General features: G+C 39.8%; 2 protein-coding genes across 2 annotated transcripts; one reads left to right on the forward strand and one right to left on the reverse strand.

Moving 5' to 3' along the window:
• Positions 1-6,661: 6,661 nt before the first annotated feature.
• Positions 6,662-8,186, reverse strand: RB195_000610 (uncharacterized protein; the record flags this gene model as incomplete). Its single annotated transcript, XM_064197042.1, has 4 exons — positions 6,662-6,720; positions 6,806-7,181; positions 7,926-7,971; positions 8,089-8,186. 4 exons carry the CDS (start codon positions 8,184-8,186, stop codon positions 6,662-6,664), a joined length of 579 nt encoding a protein of 192 aa, XP_064052923.1.
• Positions 8,187-9,094: 908 nt separating this feature from the next.
• On the forward strand, positions 9,095-23,045 carry RB195_000611 (uncharacterized protein; the record flags this gene model as incomplete). Its single annotated transcript, XM_064197043.1, has 10 exons — positions 9,095-9,139; positions 9,211-9,298; positions 9,535-9,683; positions 12,483-12,644; positions 12,814-12,922; positions 19,970-20,064; positions 20,201-20,284; positions 20,346-20,426; positions 20,504-20,611; positions 23,010-23,045. 10 exons carry the CDS (start codon positions 9,095-9,097, stop codon positions 23,043-23,045), a joined length of 957 nt encoding a protein of 318 aa, XP_064052924.1.
• Positions 23,046-23,710: the final 665 nt, after the last annotated feature.

The following is a 23,710-nucleotide window of genomic DNA, read 5'->3' on the forward strand; positions in this document are numbered from 1 at the left end:
TATTTATTTGGAGCATTTCCAATCCAATTCCAATTCCGATTCAACGTGAAATGAGTCCTCTCTCTTGTCTTACTTGTTGGAAAGTACCGATGGCTTTTTCACATATCTATAATAGTTTTTTCATAGAGTTACATGCACTTTTTGACATATTTCGGAAGTCTTCGGTTGGGGAGTTTCGGAGGGAACAGCGGTGGATAACAATGGATTTTCGGACTATGAATCAAAATATGATATACGAACAAAGGGCAGATTACTAACATTGTAATTCTTAATTTCAGGTGGAGTATTCGTATACGGGATCGTAAATTATGGAGAGGAGGGTGATTCCGTCCATTTCTTTCTAATTACCGTAAAAAAAGGCCCGGAATATGCGGCGAATGCACAAGGCTGGCGCGCTCCAATCGAAGTCGTTGTAGAAAATAGCGCGCCGGAACGCTCGAAGCCGTGTGTTCCGGGTCGTTTTTTACGGCAATTAGGAAGAAATAGACGGAATCACCCTCCCTCCTATAATCTACGACTCCGTATAGGCATAACTCGCCTGAAATCCGCACCACCCCAGATTCGTGGGGTGATGCCTTTATAACAATGCCTAGAGGCAAACCAATTTCAGTATGTGTCATCGTTGGTCTCCCCATGAGTCAATTTTGTGGCAGTTCTCCTGTTTACAGAAGTTGTGGTCTTTGTAGATTCTCTGTGACCCTCTACAAAACAATCATCCCGAACACAGAGTTTACTCCCGGTACCGAATCCATTCAGTCAAATGAGTGTGACATATTTGCTGCAGTTGACAGCTTCACCCTGTTCTGTACGGACTCCCTTTTTCTTCTGCGCTGCCTCAATCCGTGTCGACTGACTACACGACTGAATACATTCGGCGCAGTTTTCAGGTATCACAGCGAAGACAACAAAAATCTTAGAAGCCAACTCTACTACTGGAGAGATTCCAACATCAGAAATTTTCCTGAACACTGAGTTTACGAGCGAATGGTGTTGCTTGACGATCGGGATCCTGTAGAATATTTTCAATTATTCGAGTTTTGGAATACTCAAGTAGTCAATTTCTGCAATTAAATTCTAATACTCAAGTGTCCGTCCGAGTTAACATACTCGTCCGCGATTATGTGATTGAGGCAACAAAAGCTGCTTCTTTCACGTAATCGCGGACGCGTTGCTTCGTACTGCTCGCTTTCTATCATCCGTAATAAGCTCCATTGGGAAGAGGGAGAAGGAAAACCTACGGGACTATTATAAAGGCGTTCTAGATATGTGGGTGAGGAAGGAGGTTAATTTGCTGTGAAAGTGGCCCAGTCAGCCGGTAATAGGTTCGGTTGTGACTCAGTGAAATTAGTACCAGACTTGTCTGTGATGTCTGGATAACAAAACTGACTTGAATTCGAACGCATAGACAAATTTCCATAGGAATTGATCAACGCCACACATTCTATTATTATTATTGCAGTTGATTAGACGTGATCACTCGGAATTGAGCTTGATTTCTCTCTCTCTCATGAACTGCAGCTCTACCACCTACTCATCCAGAAATCCTAACATCAAAAATTTCCTGGTGCTCTTAACCAACCAAAAGGAGTAAAATATCCATGAATTTGGCAAGGTTGTACACCTATTAGCTAGCGTATAGTAGGGTCAAAACGACATGATGCACGCACGGTACAGTTGCTAACCTAATCGCCACGCTACGCCGCAGCGCTTCGGTCGCAGCTGCTTACGCAACTGCACCAAGCTTTGTATTGTTTTGAACCGACTATAGGCGATATATCGAACCACACCTCAGAACGACTACCTAGCATTTTAGTGATCACTATGATGAAATTAGGGTGAGTATAGCGCAGTCGGTAAGAGGTTCTGCTGTGTCTGCGCCATCCATAGGAGGTTCGAGTCCGCCTTAGTGTCAACAAGGCCTTTCATCCCTCTGGCATCGATAAATTGGTACCAGACCTGCCTAGATGGATCTAAACACTGACTTGATACATCGGTTAGCCCCGCAAAGTCATTATATAGGCTAGTCACGTGTTCCGTAAACCTCAAAACTCAGAAACTCAATAGATTCTGGATTGAAGTGAACGTGATGATGAAGTGTCATTTATCATCATTTCATCATTTATCGAATTCCAGAATGAAGGAAGGCTTGTTTGACACTGACACTTTATCGTGGTCCTTTATCCTCTGTAAAAGGATAAAGGATAAAGTGTCTGGCGTTATTCAATCCGCTTGGGATGCGCCACCATGTTCGCTTCAACTCAGAATCGTTTGAGGTTTACGAACGCGTAACTGGCCTATACAATGACTTGCGGGACCCAGCAGATGGGTCAAGTCAGTGCTTTTATCCTCCCAGACAAGTCTAGTACCACTTTATCGACCCCGGCACAATTGGTTGGCAGTAGGGCTGATTCGAACCTCTGGTCGATCGTGCAGACACAGCAGAACCTCTTACCGATTGCGCTACATCCGCCCCTCCTTAGTAATATTATCCAAAAAAGCTGTTTTCAAACAATACTACTAAGGAGGGGCGATTTGATACATTGTTTCGAATGACGTGAAATATCATTTTTCTCTGGATTGATTCACTTTGGCATCTCAGGTATCAACTGATATTTGAAACAGGGAAGAGTTGAGTGGTATTCACATCCCCAATTTCGGCGCCATAACCGCACAAGTGAATTGTCCTCACTCGCCCGAAGATGCTCCTGTGCTCTTGAAGCGATTATGCGCAAGTGGCGAAGTAGGTCGCCGCGGGGCGAGGTATACACCGGCTTCGACGTAACTTACAGTACCTAGGATAGGAGGTGAGTATCCTTTGTCTTCACTAGGTCAGTAGTTGACGTAGAAAGATTTTCGGAGTCGGAACGAGACCTACGGCGGCATCGGCAGTCGATTTGTCCCCGACGCCTCTCCGGCGCCGATTTCACGTTCTTCGGTTATGATTCCGATTCTTCCTCGTATAAGCGCAATAGAGTGCATGGTCATTGTGGTTGCGACCGCAAAAGGTAGATTTAGGTCATGCGGACGCGTCCTCCATAGGCCATTCGCGCGACTGTCTCGCAGCACAGCCGGCGCCCCCCTTCATCCCGCCACCTCTCCCCGCACATGCCCACCGTAATCATTGCTCAGCCCACCTTTTTTCGCTTTTCTCTCAGTCGGCGCCCTTCATGGAAAGTTTTCTACACGATCATGGCCGTTTGTGGTGATGTCACCCGTTTTACGTCGTCCCACTCTCTCCTCTTTTAAAACACTACCAGAATTCATTCTTCCCTTAACGTTGACTTAGGATAATAGTGGATCGTTTACTTCAAAAAAAAGTCGTGCGATTGGAAAGCAGAGTGAGGTAGCGAGGTCATTGAAGGCAAAAGTGCTGTCCGAGAACAGCTGCACACACAATACACTACGAGGAAAATTTGCATGATTTCGCAGCGTTCCTCCAGAAAAAAAGCGGTCCTTGGTTCCATTTCAGTGCTCCCACTGTTGCTTAAAATCATCTGGGATCTTTTCAATCTCCTTTTCATTCTTTATAGAAGAGTACTTTCTTTTAATTTTTTTTTTACCCTCACGAAGCAAATCGATTGCTACGAATTCGATACCAATTGCACGGTGTGGAGTTAGTTTTGCTATTTTCTTCAACTAATCGAGAGCTCGACCGGAAATTTTACTTTGAACTGAGATTAGTAGCAGATGATGGGATGCTGTCATGGTTCCACATACATCTCAGTGCGTTTATGAACCCCTAATCTTCTTAAAGTCTTCTTTCTTAAAGTTCTTTGCGGTTCTCCTTTTTTTTGCACTGAACTTTAGAAAAAAATCATTACGATTGGTCTATGAACATTTCTTCATGGACTCGAACGAATCCGAAAACGTACATATATATATATATATATATATATTTATTTATTTATTTATTTATTTATTTTTATATGTAGGGATAGGGAAGTGCACATCGTCTACGTCTAAGTACAGACAGATGTAGCAGATCACAACAATTATTGAGGAAACCTACTGACCAAATTTTGTTAACGTCAAAGATAATAAAATTTCGACGAAAATATTTGACGCTTGTTAAAAATAGACTAAAAATTAGGGTAAAACATATTTTAAAACCTAAAGCAGAATTCAAAACGTCAAACACCTCTTATTCGAAAATATCTGTAAATAACATTTCCCTCAAAACGAGTCTTTTTACCTCTTTTGTATCCCTTCCGTCATGCAAATATTTATGAAAAATTGACTAAAAATTAAACTCAATCCATTAGTTAATGCTAAATTACGCCTCGAAACTTCAGAAACTGAAAATATCTAAAATTTTCATAACGTCTACGTTATGTCTGTACTTGAGACTTACTAACGACCTGATATTAGGGCTCAGCTGAATTTTTTGTAGGCTCTTCCAGGCTAGAACTCGCACATTCCCTCACAAAGATCAGAATGGTTTCCGAAAAGGTTGTCTTTTAACTCAAACGACTACAAAGGATTTATTTAAATTGAAAGGAAAATTTTTAACTAATTTTTTACGAAGTACAAAAATATTGCCACACTGGTGTAAGAACCAATCGCCGTATGAGGGCGCCGTGGATCAGTTCAACCTGGATACCTAATGCAGATATCCTAGCTTATTCTTTTTTTCCGAGAATGCTGTGACAGAATGGCGAATATTTTCACCAGTTACAGTTTGTAAAAGTAGATCTACATTAGTATCAATTTTTTTTTGCATTTTTTACGTATTTTATACCAAATTTTTTAAAATATCTTATGTCTACCGCTATTTTTCCAACGCGATTTATGTTTTCTTCGAGGTAATCACAGCATGTAAGCAACCAATCAGCAACAAATAATTTACTTCCCACTGTAATTACTGTAATTTTCCACATGTCTACTATTACTGCCAAGGATTTAAATCTATTGAAAGCAACAATTTTTTTTACTAACTTTTTATGAAGTACAAAAATACTATTACTCACGCTTCATGTAGGAAATAATTACAGTTTAACCCGCTGCACACAATTTCAGCTTACAATTTTCGTTTTATTGCTGTTACTGTAATTTTACTCTTGAATCGTTTTCTGCATATTATTTCTCCAGAGTCAGATCGCTTCCGACAAAGGATTTAATAGTCGTGGATTGTAGCGAAGATCAGTTTAAAAATCGAAAAATTTGAAGATTTTTTCGAATGGAACGGAAAATTTTGAAAATTCCTCCCTTTTGCTAATCTGAGAAGAGAGATCTGCTATAGTTTTTACGGTAGGACGCAACAAAAGAAGCGAATTTTGACGTCAGTAAACTGGATTTTTTCAAACCGCTACTAAATTCTAAAATTCTAACATAAACATAAATAAAAAATTCACTCTTTTTCCTCGTATGAGCTCAACCGTATGTAGTAGTTCAGGCGGTAAAAAGTTGCAAGATTTCTGCTCCAAAACCCTTCAAACTCCTAAAAATTCAGTTAAAAAAAGAAAAAGTGAAGAAAAAACAAATTTCATTCTATTCTTCACTTCTTTTGCGTGCACAAAAATCCCAATATTCCGCCGATTTCGATTTTATTTATTTGATTTCCACTTTTTGAGTTGATTCATCTTCGTAGAATGAACGTGAAGGTTCTCATATGGTTCCATTCATCGACAGCAAAACTAGCCTGCACGGAAAATTACCGCATGACCTTCAAGTTTTTTTTTTCCCCTGGAAATCCTGTAAATTTCAATTATGCGTTTTAGACTAAATACTGTTCTACGGCATACGATTAATAATTCGCATTGTTTTCTTCAAAACAATTTGCATTAAGCGTAACGAACAATTCTGCTAAGTAAGCGTCCGAGTAGATCAAGGAATAGATCATAGATAATTCAATAATCAATAAAGACAAACGAATCCGGAACGATTCACGTATTGCGCCGCTCGTCGAGAACGTTCCTCAGCACTTCTTTTTCTTTTTCCTCTTCGTTTCTTCCTTATGCCTCGTTTTTCTTACTTTTTTTTTCTGGGTTGAATAGATTCTTAGGTCTTCAGGAATCACATTCCCTTCCGTTTGTTCCATGATTGTCGCAACCTACGGGGCTGATTTCTTCTCCGCTGTACGAGTTGATTCGGATGCGTTAACAGGTTTAACACGTTAACGCACAAGGCGCTTACGTCATTCCTGACATGTTTTTTCGCAACAGGACATGTTAGGAATGAAACAGTAACACATTACAGTAACCCACTAACCATTTAAGTGAGGTATGTGTGGGTGGGGTTTGTGAACTCCTGATTAGGTTAAATAACCCTGTTTAGGAAAAATTAGTAGTAATAAGTATTACTAGTAATAGTACTAATATAGTTAGTAGTAATAAGAAGTACTAACAAGTACATTAGTAGTAATGATAAAGTTTAAGAAAATTAAAGTACACAGCGTTGATCCATCTTTATTACGGAATCTGCGCCTACCATCGGTCTTCTAGTCGCAAAAATTAAGCTCTAATTAGTAAAGTTAATTAATTTAATTAGAAAGTTATCATTATTACTATTATTCGATTTCGATTTTGAACCATCGCTCGACTTCAACTCTGAGGTTAAGGTTTATGAGCTCGTGTGTAGCCCTGGAATGACATCCGGCGGCCAGCCGAAGCGTCACTGCAATGTTTTTGCGGTCCAAGACAATTCTGTACTGCTTTTCTAGACCCTAGATGAATGAAGAGCCTGGATGACCTCGGGGCGATTTCGAACCATCGGTCCTGTAGTCTAAAAAATTAGTAAAGTTAGTTAATTTGAAAATAATTAATTAAAAAGTTATTATTATTACTATTATTCGATTTCGATTTCGAACCATCGGTCGTGTAGTCGCAGCAGGACCATGATTGACTATATCCACCCCATAATAATAGTACTAATAATAATAATAGTAATAATAGTAATAATAATAATAACAATAGTAATAATAATAATAGTAACAATAGCAACAGTAGCAATAATAATAAAATTAACAATAATAGTAATAATAATAATAATAATAATAATAATAATAATAATAATAATAATAATAATAATAATAATAATAATAATAATAGTAACAATAGCAACAGTAGCAATAATAATAATATTAACAACAATTGTAATAATAATAATAATAATAATAATAATAGTAATAATAATAATAATAATTGCAGTAACAGTAATAATAATAAGAAGTAATAGTTGTACGTCTGGAAACAAACCTTGGAAAAAAAGATGAAAGATTTCAAAAAGTGTTGGGAGATGCAAAATTTCTTCAGTTGCTTTTTACCGCCTCAACTACATTATGTTTTCACGATTCACTATCCACGAACCCGAGTTACGCATCCTTTCTTTCGTCTTCATTCTCGTTTTTCCTTCCTGATCCTTGTTTTTTTGTTACTTTTATGAAGGGCTAGATGGGGGAAAAGAAAAGGTGGCAATAGAAACTCTCCCAGCATAACCATTGATACTTGTTTTCATTTGCAATGAGACGGGGACCTTAGAGATGATAGCAGCCACCTTCGCCTGCCATCATCGAAACCTGTTGGCCGAATCGGTGGACGCCGAACGCGTCTACATAAGTAAACGAAATGAATTCGTTTCGGAAACATTTAACGCCGAATTCAACAAAAATGGGGGAGAGGAGGGGAGGGGGCATTTAAAAGAGTTTCAATAACCTAGAAACTCCCTTTCATTCCGATTTCCACTTTACACCATTCGTCGAACGGGAAACACTCAAGGATCTGTGATCTGTATTTGGACTGAATGAGAATTGAGAAAAACGTAGAAATTTAGAAGCATCACTGTAAGTACAGTACTTTGGACAGCCAAAAAGAAAGAAAAAAAGAAATACGACACTCATTCATTCATTCACTCATTCATTCGTTCATTCATTCACTCTCTACGAGATCCTGAATATCTCACAAATGTTGACCGTCACTAATCGCTCCAACCCCACTCCCGGCACCAGAAATTTTGAACCCGTCGCAGCGACTTGATCTAAGATCAAGGAGGATCACTTCGGGCTGTGCGAGGCTTTGGAGGACGAGCTGGCACCGTCACAATGGTCGTTGTTCAGCATGTTTTGTACGATACCATGCTGTGCTCATCAAATACCCATCGGTACGAGTATCCAGGGTTAATACGCCTTGACCAAATCGCCGACAAACATTGAAAGGCTGAGCAGATGGATCGAAATTTGAAGGTGAAACCATGTGGACCTATTTTGATCAAGGGATTTGTTCTTCTGGAATCTTCCGGAAGATTCCCTTTTCAATAAGATTCGATTCGAGCTGAATGCAATGTATCTGGCTACCTATACATGGACTGTGACACGGTTGCTCCAATTCCTTGATCTCTGGAACTTTTGGCTCTTTGGACTTTTAAAGTCTATGTTTAAAACAATGTTTTGTCAGGTTTAAATTAAAGTTTAAGTTTAAATCGAGTTCAAAATTTTCGAACCTTATCCTCATAATTTTGGATCGTTTTTTTTTCTCGAAATTCGTGAATTCCAGCAATTTGTCTATGAATTTTAATTTTCCGCCTCTTTTTACATGGATATAATTCAGCAACTATTTTTTAAGGGATTTGACATTAGGCTCGTTTATGGAAAACTATTCCCTGATGTCCTGGTAGATATCTTACTGAAAAATGTTGTTGATTAGCGGAATTCTGCTTCCAGCGCCTATCTTATCGGTTACACTAATATTTCTATCAGTCTATGTACATTTCATTGATTTGTGAATTTTCCACAAAATATCCTCTTGGACCTTCGATCTTCCATCCTACGTTTCAAAGTATGTTTCACATGGACCAATCCCTGTGACTGTGACGGGAAAAAAGTGACGCGTTGCCAGCAACCAGCCGTGCACAGGTGGTCAAAATGATGCCTTGTGTACGTGTTGGCGCAGCGTTCTCCCCTTAAGAACGGGTCTACTGGCGCTGTTTTGGACTGCAGCGGCAGCGGCGGCGGCTACGGCGGCGACGGCGACGGCGGCGGAGTCTGTGGTGGCGGTGGCGGCGGTGGTGGTTTCACCACAAACAACCGCACACACACACACACGCATACATCGACAGCAGCCATTCACAACAGTCACCGTCGCCGTCATCGTCGATTCCGAAAATGTCCCTCTTCCAAATACAATTACCATCGAAACCATGCGATTTGGTATGGATTTGCTTAAAAGAATTCATTGTTTTCCATTCAACACAACGAAGTTTTTTTTTGCCGATTTTCAGATGGCATTCCTTGAACTAGACAAATCATCGATCCTGAAAGCTGAAGAGTTCAGCGGTTCGAAATCGGCGTTCATTTACGATGAGAACGGTTCGTTTCACTTTTATTACATACGTTCGTCACCGTATCTCTTCATAACGTAGCGAATTCTCGCGCAATCACCGTCGTATCTCTTCCGATCGACCATCTCGATGTTTCATCTCTTACATCTCTATCGTATATGCGTCACAATTTTTGCAAATTTTTTCTTACAGTAACCAAACTGAATCTTATCCAAAAATATTTTTAAAAAAAGCTTAAAACGCATGATATCACACTGATTTCAGGAGCACTCCTTGCGAAACAAACCATTATCAAATATACACCAACGCAAGCGTACTGTATTTATGCGGATTGTAGCGATGAAATAGCCGGAAAAAATATTCGTGTAGAGGAAAAGGAGGATCCACATCATCTGAAACTAGTCTCTATTGAGGTGAGTGGCTGTCATACTGGAATTTGCTCGATGCGCACCCATTTAGCCATATAATCCATTCGATGCTGGATTTTCCCCATAAAAAAGAGATTTGTGTACTGTTTACTCATTTCTATTTTTGCTTTTTTCTAAACGTAAATAACTAAATAACTTCAAATATCCTTTAAACATACTTTTGGATACGATAAGCAATTTGTTGGAATTATCTTAAAAAGTAAGAAAAGTTTGGTGAAAAAACGGAAAAGTGGGAGGAAAATACCAAATTTCCTTCCAATTTTTTTCTTTAGCTGTATTTGCAGAAGTGCATGTGTGTGTTCCTTGAACTCATCACTTGTACATTCTGATCAAGGGCATATTCGGGCGCGTGTTTCTGTTTATGGAAAAATGTCAATAACAATAAAGTTTTTTTTTGCCTTGAATAAAAAAGACGAAATTCGATAGGTTCAGTTTGTTCTTGTGGGTCCTACATGGATTTTGATACAGACCTCCTTCCCCGTACTGTTATATTCTGCTGTAAACAACGCGAATAAGTATGTACTTCACAGTAACTAGTAGATAATTCTTAAAAATTTACAACAAGTTAATTTTCTCGGCTTTTATTCTACCTTCTCAATAGTGTAGAAGGAGCAGGGGAGGATGTGAGGACGAGTTTCGCTGCCCGTCAGATGTTAGCCTCAGTTGTACTTTATGTGAGGGAATGATTTAGAGAGAAGTTTGGAAACCATCGGCTAACTATCGTGATCCTGATATCAGGGCTGATATCCAAAGCTTAAAACACGTAGATACGCATTAGATCGACGTTTTGTCCTTTGTGATCAATCGATCGATCCACCACAATCAAGCGTTTGGATCAAAAATTTGCTACGTACATGATTAATATGGGGCGAAATACGAAGATCATATTTTTCAATCTGTCACTCCGACGAGTGTAAATGGGGCACTGGTTATCTACGGTGGGGTCAAAAGAACCTAGGATTGAGGCAGTGGTGTACAGAGTTCCACTCGAAGTGGAGCGGTGAAAATTCATCTCTGAGCAATCTGATTGGACCCGTGGAAGGTCCCACCACGATCGCAACAATGTACGCAACTACACCAGCAGGCACCAGGTCGCTTTCACTCCACTATAAACTCTTGCGATTTTCTGACGGTTCTTGTTCGCGGATTTACTGAGTGTGTTCCGAATTTTTGTTGTAATTCTTTAGAACTGAACGTTGAACATCACCTAATAGTGGAAAAAACTTAACATCATAGATCGTAGATCAAAAATCCATGAGAATGTTGTCATTAGAACAAATCCCAACATAACTGAATGCCTCACAGGAACGTTCTGTGTGTTTTGGAACGAGATAATTGCTGTTTCGATTGCGTTCGACTTCCAAAGAGGAACCGGAAACCTCACCTCTTCTTCTCTACGTATGTACGTAACTCGTTAGACTGCTGCTATTAGTCTTAATACTTCCATGGGCAGCCGAAGAAGTTGGACGTGTTCAGCGCCATCACGTTTCTTTCTTAACGCTCCTGCTAAGTCCGGTTCTCTACACAAACTTTACTGCAACAACTCTTCGCTGTAGCTGTAAACACAAGCTAACAAAATGCTTTTGAATTACTGTAGTAATAATATGACAAAGAAATTATTGATACGAGGACGAGAAATAGATGCTGGTGAGCTGCTGTTTGTCCTCGAAAATGAGGAGCAGTTTTCCTCTCGTCGAGGAAATGTGAGCGGGATTCATGAATGATATGCATATGACTTGGAAAAATTGAAAAATTCGGTATCCTCACAATAATAAATCGGCTGATGCACCGTAAATTGAAGCTCGATTCCCACGCGGAATTTTCAAATATTTTACTGCATTCATCAAACTTGGGGGATTAAGTACACTAAGTTACAAAAAGAAGTGAACAATTAGGACAAAAATTCAAGAAAGAAAGAATTAGAGCGCAGTATAAATATTAGGACAGAATCCTTAATATTATAGAGCTACAGAAAGATGATGGTTGCCAATTGCGCTATCAAATTATACGATCCAGCGAACGAAAAAATTTGTCCGTTGCCATGCAAATAATGTAAATATTGTAATGTAATGTAAATTTTCTTATGCTGTATCCTGTTTTCTGTAAATATTGTTTTAATTGGTACGTAACTTCCTTCCAAATTTCTCTAAGCCGTGATTTTCCATGATAAATCAAAACGTTCATTTATGCACACTTCAATCCATCTGGAGGTGAAAAATCTAGGGATTTTCATTTTATTATTAATTTATTATTAATTTTATTATTACTCTACTTGTATTTTCCATCGACAGAACCAAGAACTGATGAAAACTGCAAAAAATTGCAAAGAAAAAAAAAACATATTTTGCTGAAGTTTTGGTAGTCCACAATTTTGAGTGATATAGGGGAGTTTAAACGGAACGTGTCGGGTGCAGAGGCGTAAGCGGCGGCTGCACTCGAAGTGGTGCGATGTCGCCAGCGGTTCGAATAGAGTTGGGACCATTGCGAACTGCAGCGATTTGTGAGTGGTGCTGGCGAGGGTCCCCTCACGAACCGCGCTCTACCGTACCTTTTCGAGAGCAGCCGCTTTCGCAACTTCACCGTGCTTCGTGTCGTTTTCATTCTACTCGTGCCATTCTCGTGTACCTCCAAATACAGTGGCTTCGCTTTCGTACAGTTTTTTTCTTTTATCTCTGTCTCTTTTTTTGAAAACTGCTATGTGAAACATCCTTTAAGTTCTCATTTTATTTCAGATATGGTATTCTTTTTTCCATCAATTTTCAAATTCCAAGTTATACTTTCTAGACAGAAAAAGAAAATCGACGTCTTCTACCGTTGTACGTGCAGTTCCACACGGTTCCGGAGGCAAGACCAGCAGAAGCGCATCTGGTCGATCGTCTTGCCGAACATGCACTTGGTCGATTTAATCTCGAACTGAAGAAAAACGTCACACATGATTCATTCGCGGTATGTCCGGAATTTTATATGGGCGTTGCTCTTTACAGAAGAAGAAGAAGTAGAGGAAGAAGATTATGTGGTGTTCAACAGGTTTTCGCTGCCTGGACAGCCTGATAAACATTCGCCGAACTATACATCCATACAGACACACATGTGACCATTTTAAGTTCTTTTATAGGAATCAGATTCGTGGAGGGATGAGGCTGGTTTCATAGTGACCGACCGGAATCGTTTCGTCTACGTCACATTCAAAACATCGTCGTTGCTTCAATCATTGAACGCTAATGGTGGGTTCCATACGGCTAATCCTACGAATTATCCTTTGCGCGTGAAGGTTGTTGGCGCTCACATCGAAACACCAATTTCATACAGAATTCTTTCCTTCTCTTTTTTTTCCTGAGGGGAGGATTTTCGATCGTTTCGTAGTAAATTATGACCGCTTGCACTGAGGCTGCAAATACTGTTCTTATGGTCCCAAAACTTCAATTGAAGTAGTTTCTTTCTTCACAGAACTCAAAGAGTTTTGAAACACATTTGAAATTTGTCTTGAAGAAATGAATGAAATCAAAGGAATTAATTCTGGAAAAGATGGTGAGATGCCCGTTTTTTTTAAGCGTTTCTTTTTCTTTCACTCTTGCAAACCACTACTTCTCTTGTTCTATTGTGTGTCGCTATCGTTTCACTGTTCCGTCGCGTTTCTTCTTGCAATACGGAGTGGTGGACATTCCAGTCCAAAAAGAGGAGGCGACGTGATGCGATCACATTTTCCAGAAAAGTTGCTTTTGCTTTTTTTCCACCCGACTGACACAAATGGAACGAGTCGAAATGGGTTTTGATTTCGATTGTCGAATTCATGTCTCGAGTTTTTTTTTTTTTTTTTTGAACAACGATAAGGCATTATGGACACAAAAGCGGTTATAACATTCAAAGGTTCAATATTGCCAAAAAATAGCATTTGGTGCATCTATCCGCCGCAAATCGATATTTCCATTGAGCCCTTTGAAGAGAGAAACATTTTTTCAAAACTTTTTAAAAGTCGTTACGAAATTAGGAGAAAGTGTTAATAATTAATTATGCAAACACGATGGAACTAAGGTAATAATCTGCATTCAATACTGAATATTCCTAATTTAATCTTATGTTTGTAATATTTTTTTTTGCGAAAAATTATAATCCATTCGTTTCATATTACTGTAGGCGAAAAGACGCGAATCACCAGTGATCTACGCTTTGCTTCACGAAAAAATGATACATGGCACTTCAAAATGATAAATATGTTTCCCGTGATGGGAATTTGTTCTAAAAGGCTGTGCTCCCATCTGTAACTACTGTATTTTGTTTGTTTAGAAAACAACTACAATGCTTCATTGTCGAAAGAAAAAGTGTTCCGACACCGCTGGCGCTCTTTCTGACGCATTCGGATCATTTTTCTTTTCTTTTCCAGAAACTAGAACGGTGTCCGACTTTTTTCCGATCTCGAATTTGGACAATTAAATCAAGTTAAATCAGCTGGCGTGGTCGATGAAATAAATTAAATATGAATTTGAATTTTTGCTGTTGTGGTAATACTCCGATCAATCACGGTTCTCGCCACCACAGCGGAAGCGCTGCGTCAGCCTAGTTGAACACCCTCTGCGGTTACTGTATTGATACAGTGCTACTTGAAGACAACATATCACAAAACTGACGTGGTTTGGAGCCTATGGAAAAAGATAGAGTTCGGGGTGTGGATTGCGAGTATGACCCAGCTCAATTTCCCTTAGTTATCATGAAAGACAGCGTGGGGAAAAGTTTTTGTCCCTACGAGGTACGTGAGAACGCTCCATCTTTGCGCACGCGCCGCGTCCACGAGCGAGCGGACGAAGATCGATGAGGTCTCCTCACCAGCCTAATGAAACTGGAACAATAAAACTAATGAATATACTGGTAAGGGAACCGGCGCGTGTACAAGGGAATGCGTCATAACGTACCTCGTAGGAACAAATCCCGTTCCCACGCCGTTTTTCGGTGCGATTAGGCTGAATCGTCCGAACTCACGCTTAAACTCGTAATCTACACTACAGACTCCATATTTTCCCCACAGGTTTCCCACCAGCACCAGTTTCGTGAAACGTTGCCTTTAAAGGTAACCGGAATGGTACCTGGGACAAGTTGTTTGCTACAGCGACTGTATTATGTGTTCCACTTCAGTAATCAATTCAGCGCAGATCGCATGAAGGCCGTCCGTTTGTTTAAAGTGTTTTGTTCCAAAATAAAGTTACGATTTAGTTTGTTACCAAAGTAAAAAAATGATGTGCGATTTGAGGCGAGTGTAAAAGATCAGGGATTATTGCTGCTTATAACAGTGTAGTGGTCTTCCCGTCTACGATTTCCCAATCATGTTTTCCACCAATCGTATGCTGTTGATCTCACTGATTTCTGGATTTGCAGCGAGTGTTTTGCGTAGTTGCAAACTACATCACGACCCCATTGTACCGATTTTTTTCCCAAACGCTGTCGCCTCCCCCTCCATTTTGGTAAACTATATAAATTCTATGGATCTAACCAATTTGATGAGTTTCTAAGATGACACAAAAAAATCTCCAATCGGTGATTTTTATTTTAAAATAAATATTTTTTAAGATATTATGTTGTGATTGGAATTTATGGGAAATTGTAAGCTTTTTCTCTACCCTGATTCTGCTACGGGCATCATGGAAAAATAATTTTAAACTATATAAGCTACGGATTGAAGATTTGGACGAACACATAGAAAATGTGAAAATATCTGACATAATAGTCTGAGAACCATCTACAGACTCAAAAATGTAGTCTGTCATTGATTTTTCTCATTATAATTTATAGAAAACTTATATGATACTATTTTTGATAAAAAGTCAGTGGATAGTACATCATTGCAATTTTCGTGCATTAATCAATTCTTATTTTTTCAATTTTTTCGATTCGAGGCTTTATGTGCTGTTGGTCGCTGCAGAATGTGTTCCACCCGGTGACAGTGACGCGTCCGCCGCAACGCAACCGCCTTCTCTGCTTGATCCTCGCACACCACCGGTTCTTTTTGTCCTCTCTACTTAAAAACGTGCCAATTTTATTTTTACTCGCAATTTCAATTTTTCTTTCACATTTTCACACTCGTTTTCATTCCGCAGTTTTCTCAATTTACTCACAATTTTCCATCTAAATCATCTTTAGCGTCGATTCTTCCTAAGTCATTGATTTCAATGTAGCGATAGAAATAAACCGGATATAACTTCTCGAAATTAAATTTCAAATTAAATTAAATTTCTCGAATTTTTCTTTTTGAAAATGTTGATTTGATGGAAAGATTTGAAAGGAGCGTAAGAGGCTATGGGGATTGTTCGTTTGATGCGCCATGAATCTTTGAAATAGACTTATTAGCCATCAAATCTGTAAAACTTCCAATAAATCCACTTTCTTCCTTTTTTTCCATCCAACTATCCTTTAAAGACGATCCAATTTTTGGGGCAAGAGTTTTTGTTTACTTTATACCTACATCAAGAAATCGATTAGACTCGATAACAATAGACCTAAGAGGAGAAAATTATTTTCAGAAAAAATTATGATGGAAATCACTTCCACAGATAATAGATTAGCTCACATTGGTTGTGATCATTGGAAAAATTGGACGTCTCTCAATTAGTTCGTCGAACCGCCGCTAGTGGTAAAACGCAAAAAAAAAAGAACTCGCGTATTTAGGTTTTCAAAAAATTTTTCTGGTCAAATTTTTGCCTATTTGTTTACTGTGAAAGATTTTCAATATTTTTTTCTAATATTGTACATGGTAGTTTCAATTAAAACGCTATTGAGATTGCTCTAACACATTTTTTCTCGCAATTTTCTGTTACTCTACGTTAGAAATCTGCTCACCGTGCAAAACGTGTTCAATGTCAGATACGGGAGTTTTTTTCCCCTCGTACGAAAGCAATCCTCGTTAACATTTCAGTAGAGTTTCTTTTTCAACGTCCTTCAGCGTAATGGTTCGCCGCCTTACTACGGTGATTGATAGCCGCATCCACATCGCACTTTCTGTCCTTGATGATTTCGCTTTCCTTATCAGTGAATTCCATACTTAATCATTCGGTTCTCGTGATGCAGATCGGATCCGTAGAAACTCTCACTACCTACAGTACCCCCGACTGACCGACGCAAATACAATCACCAATCAGCCGTTTGCGCCTGCCAGCAAATCACGAATCGCCGCCACTTCCTCAGGGATAGATTTATGGGAATTTTCAACGTACAGTTCTCTTTAGTGGCAGATAGGGATTGTAGAAACTTCGCAACTGGCACCATTAAACATTCACATTTCATTCATATTCACAATCACAAATGAAACATCAAACATTCTTGGGAACCTAAGGGATCATTAGTATCAGTATACCCAACGAAGCAACTATTTACACACGACTAAGAGTGACCCAATTAGTGAGCTGGATCAACTTCATATTGGCGCAAAATTGGCGTCTTTTTTATCTGGAAAACTGCTGTGTCCTTGGTGATTTCGATTCGTGTTCCTAATCCATAAAAGGATAAAGGATAAAGTACACGGAGTTGATCGATCTCTATAGCGATGCGCCTGTACGTTCGACTTCATCCAAGAATCGTTTGAAGTTTGTGAACGCAAGTCCAGCTTTGCAATGCCTTGCGGGGGCTGGCCGATATATCAAATCACCGCTTTTGTCTTCTCAGAGAAGTCTGGGAACATTTTATCGATCCAGGAGGATGAAGGGCTTGGTTGGCACAAGGAGGATTCGAACCTCCAATCGATCGTGCAGTCATAGCGGAACCTCTTGCCGACTGCGCTATACCCGCCCCGCTTAATCAGTATTCCTAAATTTGTAGGAAGTGTTTGGAGTAGTTATTGGGAAACTTGGAAATTACAAATTTCTGTCTGCTATTGGATAGAAGCCAAAATCGAAAATCCACCTGATCGTTCTCAATAAGCCATTAACTCTCAGAGTAGGTGCGATAGGTACTGTAGCATACACGTAAGGATAGTGTACATTGCCATAAAATCCGGAAACTATTAGTCACAATGAGAATGAAACGTAGAGGACCTGGAAAATCTATCTTCGGAAGCGTTCCAGAAATGTTGTCCAAAAAAAATTCGTCAACTGGTGGAATCAGGGCGTTGCTCCTTACAACGGCGGAGCGGTAGTAAAATTTATTTGGATTATTTAATCAATAATTTATTTGACCACACATTCTTGAGAGCTTTCTCTCAGTTGATGAAGAAGAGAAGGTGATTTTAACTGGATTAAGGGTGTGGCACTTATCCTAGTGCACAAAATCGACGGAATTCGTTTGTGCGGTAAAATACAGAACGAAATATGCTTTGTAACATACACATTTTTCATTTATTTAGAGATTCTCTTGAAAGATGGATTTCTCTTGTAACAGTTTTCTTCATCAATAATATTGTTGAGGAAGAAACCTATGGAAATATTATCTTCTAAAGTTTTACTCGATCCTACTGGTTTGAAACGTCTACGTAACTACTGTAGAAAAAATAACCGTTTATATCTTGAGGTCTCAGCGAACAATCAGGAATAATCTCAGGAACAACTGTTCCACTAAGGTCAAGTGAAAATGGCAAGTCAATTTTGAGGTTTACTGACGAGTTCACGGTAGACCTCTGCACTATTCGTACACGTCCGTACATACTGCAAAGTCGTAGGATGATTTGATCTGGGATTCCTTATTATTTCTCAGCGAATTTTTGCAAAGTTGAGAGATTTATGAACGAGTCATTTCATATTTGCATACCATGCACGGCAGCTTGTCCTAATTATTCAGCGCACGCTAGCGGTTTTATAGTCGGGTCAAACCGACACGACATCGGTGCACTGCGGTTGCGCTCAAAGCGGTGCGGTGGAGCGGTCGGAGAACCCGGGTGGGATCCTTGCTAGCACCGTTAATCATTGCATTTCGCTATGATCCCATCTCGATGCCAGCCGATGCCAGCTCCACCGCATCGCTTCGATATCAGCCGCTTATGCAACTGCGCCGGCACTTAGGTCGTTTTGAAGAGACCACGGAAATTCATTAGTTCCTCCTTTTAAGAATACCACGCGTATTTGCCGACACAATAACATTCACCGGTCACATTTGCAAGTGAAATGAACCAAACAATTTGGTAAGACGCCATATTTGCAGAGGTTCTGCGCAGAAGTCGGCTCGGCAAATAAAAATAAAATAATAATAAAAATCATCGAATTTTAATCATGTATATGGTTCAAGTAGCAATGTGCAATTATATGTATATATGTGTGTGTGCCTATGTCTCTACGTCCCTGTATGACCGTGTGTCCTAACAGTACATACGACACGCACTTTGAGTCAATCATTAGTGAACTGGCTGAAATACTCTGTGCATTCGATAGAATGACTAAGTAGGATGTACTATGCGAACAGGAAACGAGTTAATGGAACTAGACGTAACATTAAGGGCAACATATCGCGGAACTGGCAAAATATCGGGGTCTTTGTGGGGGAAAAATCTGAGGAAAAAACAGCGTGGAAAACTATTTTTTACCTACGGAACACCGCGCCACCTTCACACACTTATGGGTTGCTCAGCTGTTTATTCGTTGATTCATTTGAATAGGATCCTGAGGAGCCCTCACCGATTTTCGACCGCTTTCTTGTGGACGCGCGGCGTGTGCAAGAATGGCACGTTACAATGCACCTCGTAGGGAATAATGCACTTTCCCACGCTGTCTTTCAGGACGATTGAGGGGATTTTTGCGGGGCCACGCCCACCATCGTAATCATCACCCCGAACTTTACATTCGCCCAGCAAACGCCTCAGTGTCCCTCGGTTTCGTGATCTGTTGCCTTTAATTGGGGACGCACCTAAGGGATAAAACAGTTGGATTTTTCGAACGAGTTGGCATCGCTGGAACGCCTAGGAATTGACTAAAATTCCAAGTCGGAAAAGCTACTCTGCGTCTTTCGAATAAATCCAAAAAATAAAATAAAAGGGTGAAATACAGAAGAATTTCTTACTTTCTAGTAACGATTCCAGCACTTCAACAATGAAAAAAAGACTCGAGACGTGTTGATATTTTGCTTCCAAGCAATTCCTAACATGGGTTTATGGTACTAACATTTCCCAGTGTCATTAGCAATATTTTGTGTAGAGTTTTGTAAGTTTTCGCTCGAACACCAAGTAAAAAGAAACAGTAAAGCAAACAGTAAGAAAACGAGACAGTCACACCGTTGAACACATTCTCTGGTCTATCAACTTGAAAAATAGATGACAATGGAAAAAGAACCATAAAATCCTAACCGAAGAAGTTTTTCCATTTCAGAGGCAACGATCACAAAGTACAATGCTGAAGAATTGGAATTTCTTCACGATTTCGACACATCCGTATGTGGATTCAGTCGGGAAGAAGCTGTTGAGGTAAGAGCATTCTTTGATCGCCTTCGAGTCCCGTTGTTCTTCGTGCTGGTCGAACGCAACGCCAGTAATTTTTCCATTACTGGAAATTGAGGACATTACTGTAGTGAAAGTACACTCGCGGTATGACGTCTTTCAGTTCGTCGCCGCTAACTCCACAGTTTTTGTGGCAAAAGGAGGAGATGGTGTCATCGATGGAATGATTGCTGGGAAAGGAGATAGGGTGCGGTTACGTAGTTTTATGAAAGGATGAATTTGTTCGACTACTTTTGTAGTTCGTTCAGATATTTGCACTTTACGCGGAGACTCTCGAAATCGCACACGCATTGATCAAACACTACATCACTGTGAATAAACTTACTCAGGTGAAGAGTGAAAAATTAGAGAAAATTCTTGAAAAATCGTATATTTTAAACTCCGATGGACGGACCGATCTATGTAGGTGTCGTTCTTCACCCGAGAAGATGTGTGGGAATGTAAGCCGATCTCTTCACGACGAGTTCACCGACGTCATACCAGGACGGTTCCGTCAAGCATCAAATGGAGCAAGGCAAGCGAAACTTAAGCATCATCAACATAATATATATCATATATATCATATAATATCATATAATATATCACCTCCAATGCAGATAGAAAGAATTTTCTTGATTTTTAATTATTTTTCATGTTTTTCCCTCAATCCTCACTCCCGTACATACATTAAAGTACAGTAGCATCATAACGACATGAAGAGTTGTGGAATTGCGTAGGTGACTGCGCTCAAAGCGGTGCGATGGTGGGACCTTTGCTAGCACCACCCATCCGCTGCAGATTGCGATGCGCAGCTGTTGCACATGGTCGGGTCACAACGACATGAAGAGCGTTGCAATTGCGTAGGTGGCTACGTACGAGGTCCCGCCTCGATTCCAGCGGCTGCGCATCACCGTACCGCTTCGATCGTAACCACCTACGCAATTCATGCATTCGTTATGCACCGCGCACGTTAGCTTTATGTCGTTTTGACTCGATCATGTGTGCATCCGTTTGCCGGCAAATCCTGGTGTTCAGCACTGATATTCCGCGAAGCCCAAAACTATAGATAAATCCAATAGTTCGATCGTTTTCATTTCGAAGAGTACCGTTCGAAACTGTCACTTTTCCATAATTTTGATTGAAATGCAAAATGGATCATGATAGTTCGATCCATCATTTTTTGGATCGAAATACATGTCGCTCAGTCATCAATATAAATGTTCGCCAGCTATTTTTTTTTCTTGCAACTAGATCATTCGATCGTATGTCGGGACGAGAAAAACTAGGTAGCTCTCGGAACTGAACATGGAACTTTTCTACCCGCTGAAGTTTCTAGCTCAAAAGTGGTTTTTTTTTTTGCGAGAACAAACTACTAATCCTTTTGTTGACCTTGAAAAAAAGTTAATGTAAAAATTTGTTGGAAAATAAATTACCAATGCAGAACTTTTGTAGAGCTTTCTCCTACCGTATCCCTGACAGTTGTAGCAAATGAACAAGTGTAAACTGAGGTATTCAAAAGACACTATGAGTTACTTGCTTAGCCACCGTGAAGGTTTTAATTCTGAATAGGTATTTTACCTGTGTATTTAAGAAAAAGAAGAACCTCTAGAGCGTTGTGGCCTCATCCTCTAGACATACAGTGTGCTCCTCGAATGTTCTTGATCCGGCGTTGAATTGCAGCGTTGTAGACGGACGGACGGACGGATGTCCACGACTCCTACTGTAGCACCCTTACTCTACTTCCCCCTAAAGAAAAAAAAAAACACAGGCACGATTGGAATCTACGTCGCTTTGAACGTAACTTCACCGACCCAAACGGTCAAATTGTTTTGATCGAAGGTGTAGGCGCAGATGGAGGTGCGTGCCTCTGTCGGCACTCGTGCCCTAATCCGCTTCCGACCACCATCGCCATCCCCTCATTATTGCTTGATTTTTCTATGCGCTCGATAATGACTGTTTCCAGCCAGGAATTTGGAATCTGTCAGCGATTGGAATATGTGGCTAGATTACTGTAACAGTGTCAGGATTTTGCTTCTAGTGTTTTATCGTTTGTTTTCATCAACTGTTGACACGTCCATGCACTTGTGTTAGCAGTTTAAACGTCCTGCTAAAGCCAGACTTAAAATTTTTATGATGAACACTTCGCTGCTGTTTCAATGACCAAGGAAAAATTAAGCCAGGGGCATTTTCTTCAAATTTCTGCGAAAGAATTTAAATCGTTCTTTCTAACAGCCCTTTTGTCGCTATTCCTTTCAGAAAAAATGAGCAATGATGAATAACTTTGTAATCTTCCTACAAAAAATATCAGCAGTACAGCGATTCTTCAACAGAAAAAAAAGATGCGGATCCGTCTTCTGTCGAAGAATTAGCGATTCTACTGTACATACAAACAAATGGTGTGCTAACTACTATTATTGATCCGTTATTATATAATATGGTACTTTCTGACGCACGAAATTGACGCACCGGGACCCGTCTCACCTCATTTTATCGCTCATTTTCCCCAGCACGCTAATCAGATGTCGTGGGACCCATTTATTTGCTTTCTGGAATTCCGCTTCACACACATACATACATACATGTGACCTACTAGGTGCGTTATTATACAGCACGATTATTTTTATACTTTTTGAATAAATTGATGCAATGGTAAAAAAAGAACCAAAAGAAAGAAGCAGTTAAGGGAATGAGGAGCGAGGAATTAGCTTACCTCGTCATCCCGCAGCAAAAATTCTACCGCTGGTGTACAAGATCTGCAATGGTTTCGCGGCGACTCCACTTAGTAGCCTAATTCACCTCAGAGATTCTAGTTTTGATGAAAAACTTCCGTTAAACCGTTTTCCTGCACTATAAATATACATCCGATCATGCTTTCCAACAAAGCACTTTGAGGTTGTCTACAACTTTAAACAATTGAAATTTTATATTTTCAGGTATATGCACTGAATATGGGATTCCATATTGTGTAAGAAGATTGAATATTCCACAGAGTTTTACCTGAAGATCAATTTCGAATCGGCTAGTAGCGTCCCCGCTAGGAAATCGTCCATTCAAGAAGCCTTTCACTGTTTATCTGTTTTATGTTCTAAATGATCTATTATGTTTCAAATACAGTATTATTAAATTTTCATCTTTATTTTGTCGAGATCACATTCAGTTCAGCTCTTCGCTCAATATGGAACATGAAATGCGTTTGATGCTCCGATGAAATTCCAGTCAGGAGTACAAATTCGGTCAAATCTCATGTGCACCTTTGAGAATCTTTGTGGTGTTGTCAGATTTCAAACATCTTCCTCTAAGAGAAGAAAAATTTAACGGATGAGAAGTGATCATTGTGTCAGAAAGAGTGTTAGTGTTGTGATCGATCGATCGTTTTATCCAGTCCTAGATCCAGTTCATTCTGGGAAATTTCTCCGTAAATCACGAAGCGATTTGAAATCGAGTCCAGAAATCCATTGTTATTCGGGGAACAGCTGAGATCGTAAAGAAAGTCCATTGATGATGGATGGTGAAGAGATGAAATCGCAACATATTAAAGGGAACGAAGTGGAGGGAACGTCGCTGACCTTATCCTATCATTAGCTGGAGTGAGCTAAAGGAATCACCCTAAGAATCTGAGGTGGTACGGATTTCA

This window comes from Necator americanus, chromosome IV, assembly GCF_031761385.1.
Source record: "Necator americanus strain Aroian chromosome IV, whole genome shotgun sequence".
In the NCBI taxonomy this organism is placed as follows: Eukaryota; Metazoa; Nematoda; class Chromadorea; order Rhabditida; family Ancylostomatidae; genus Necator; species Necator americanus.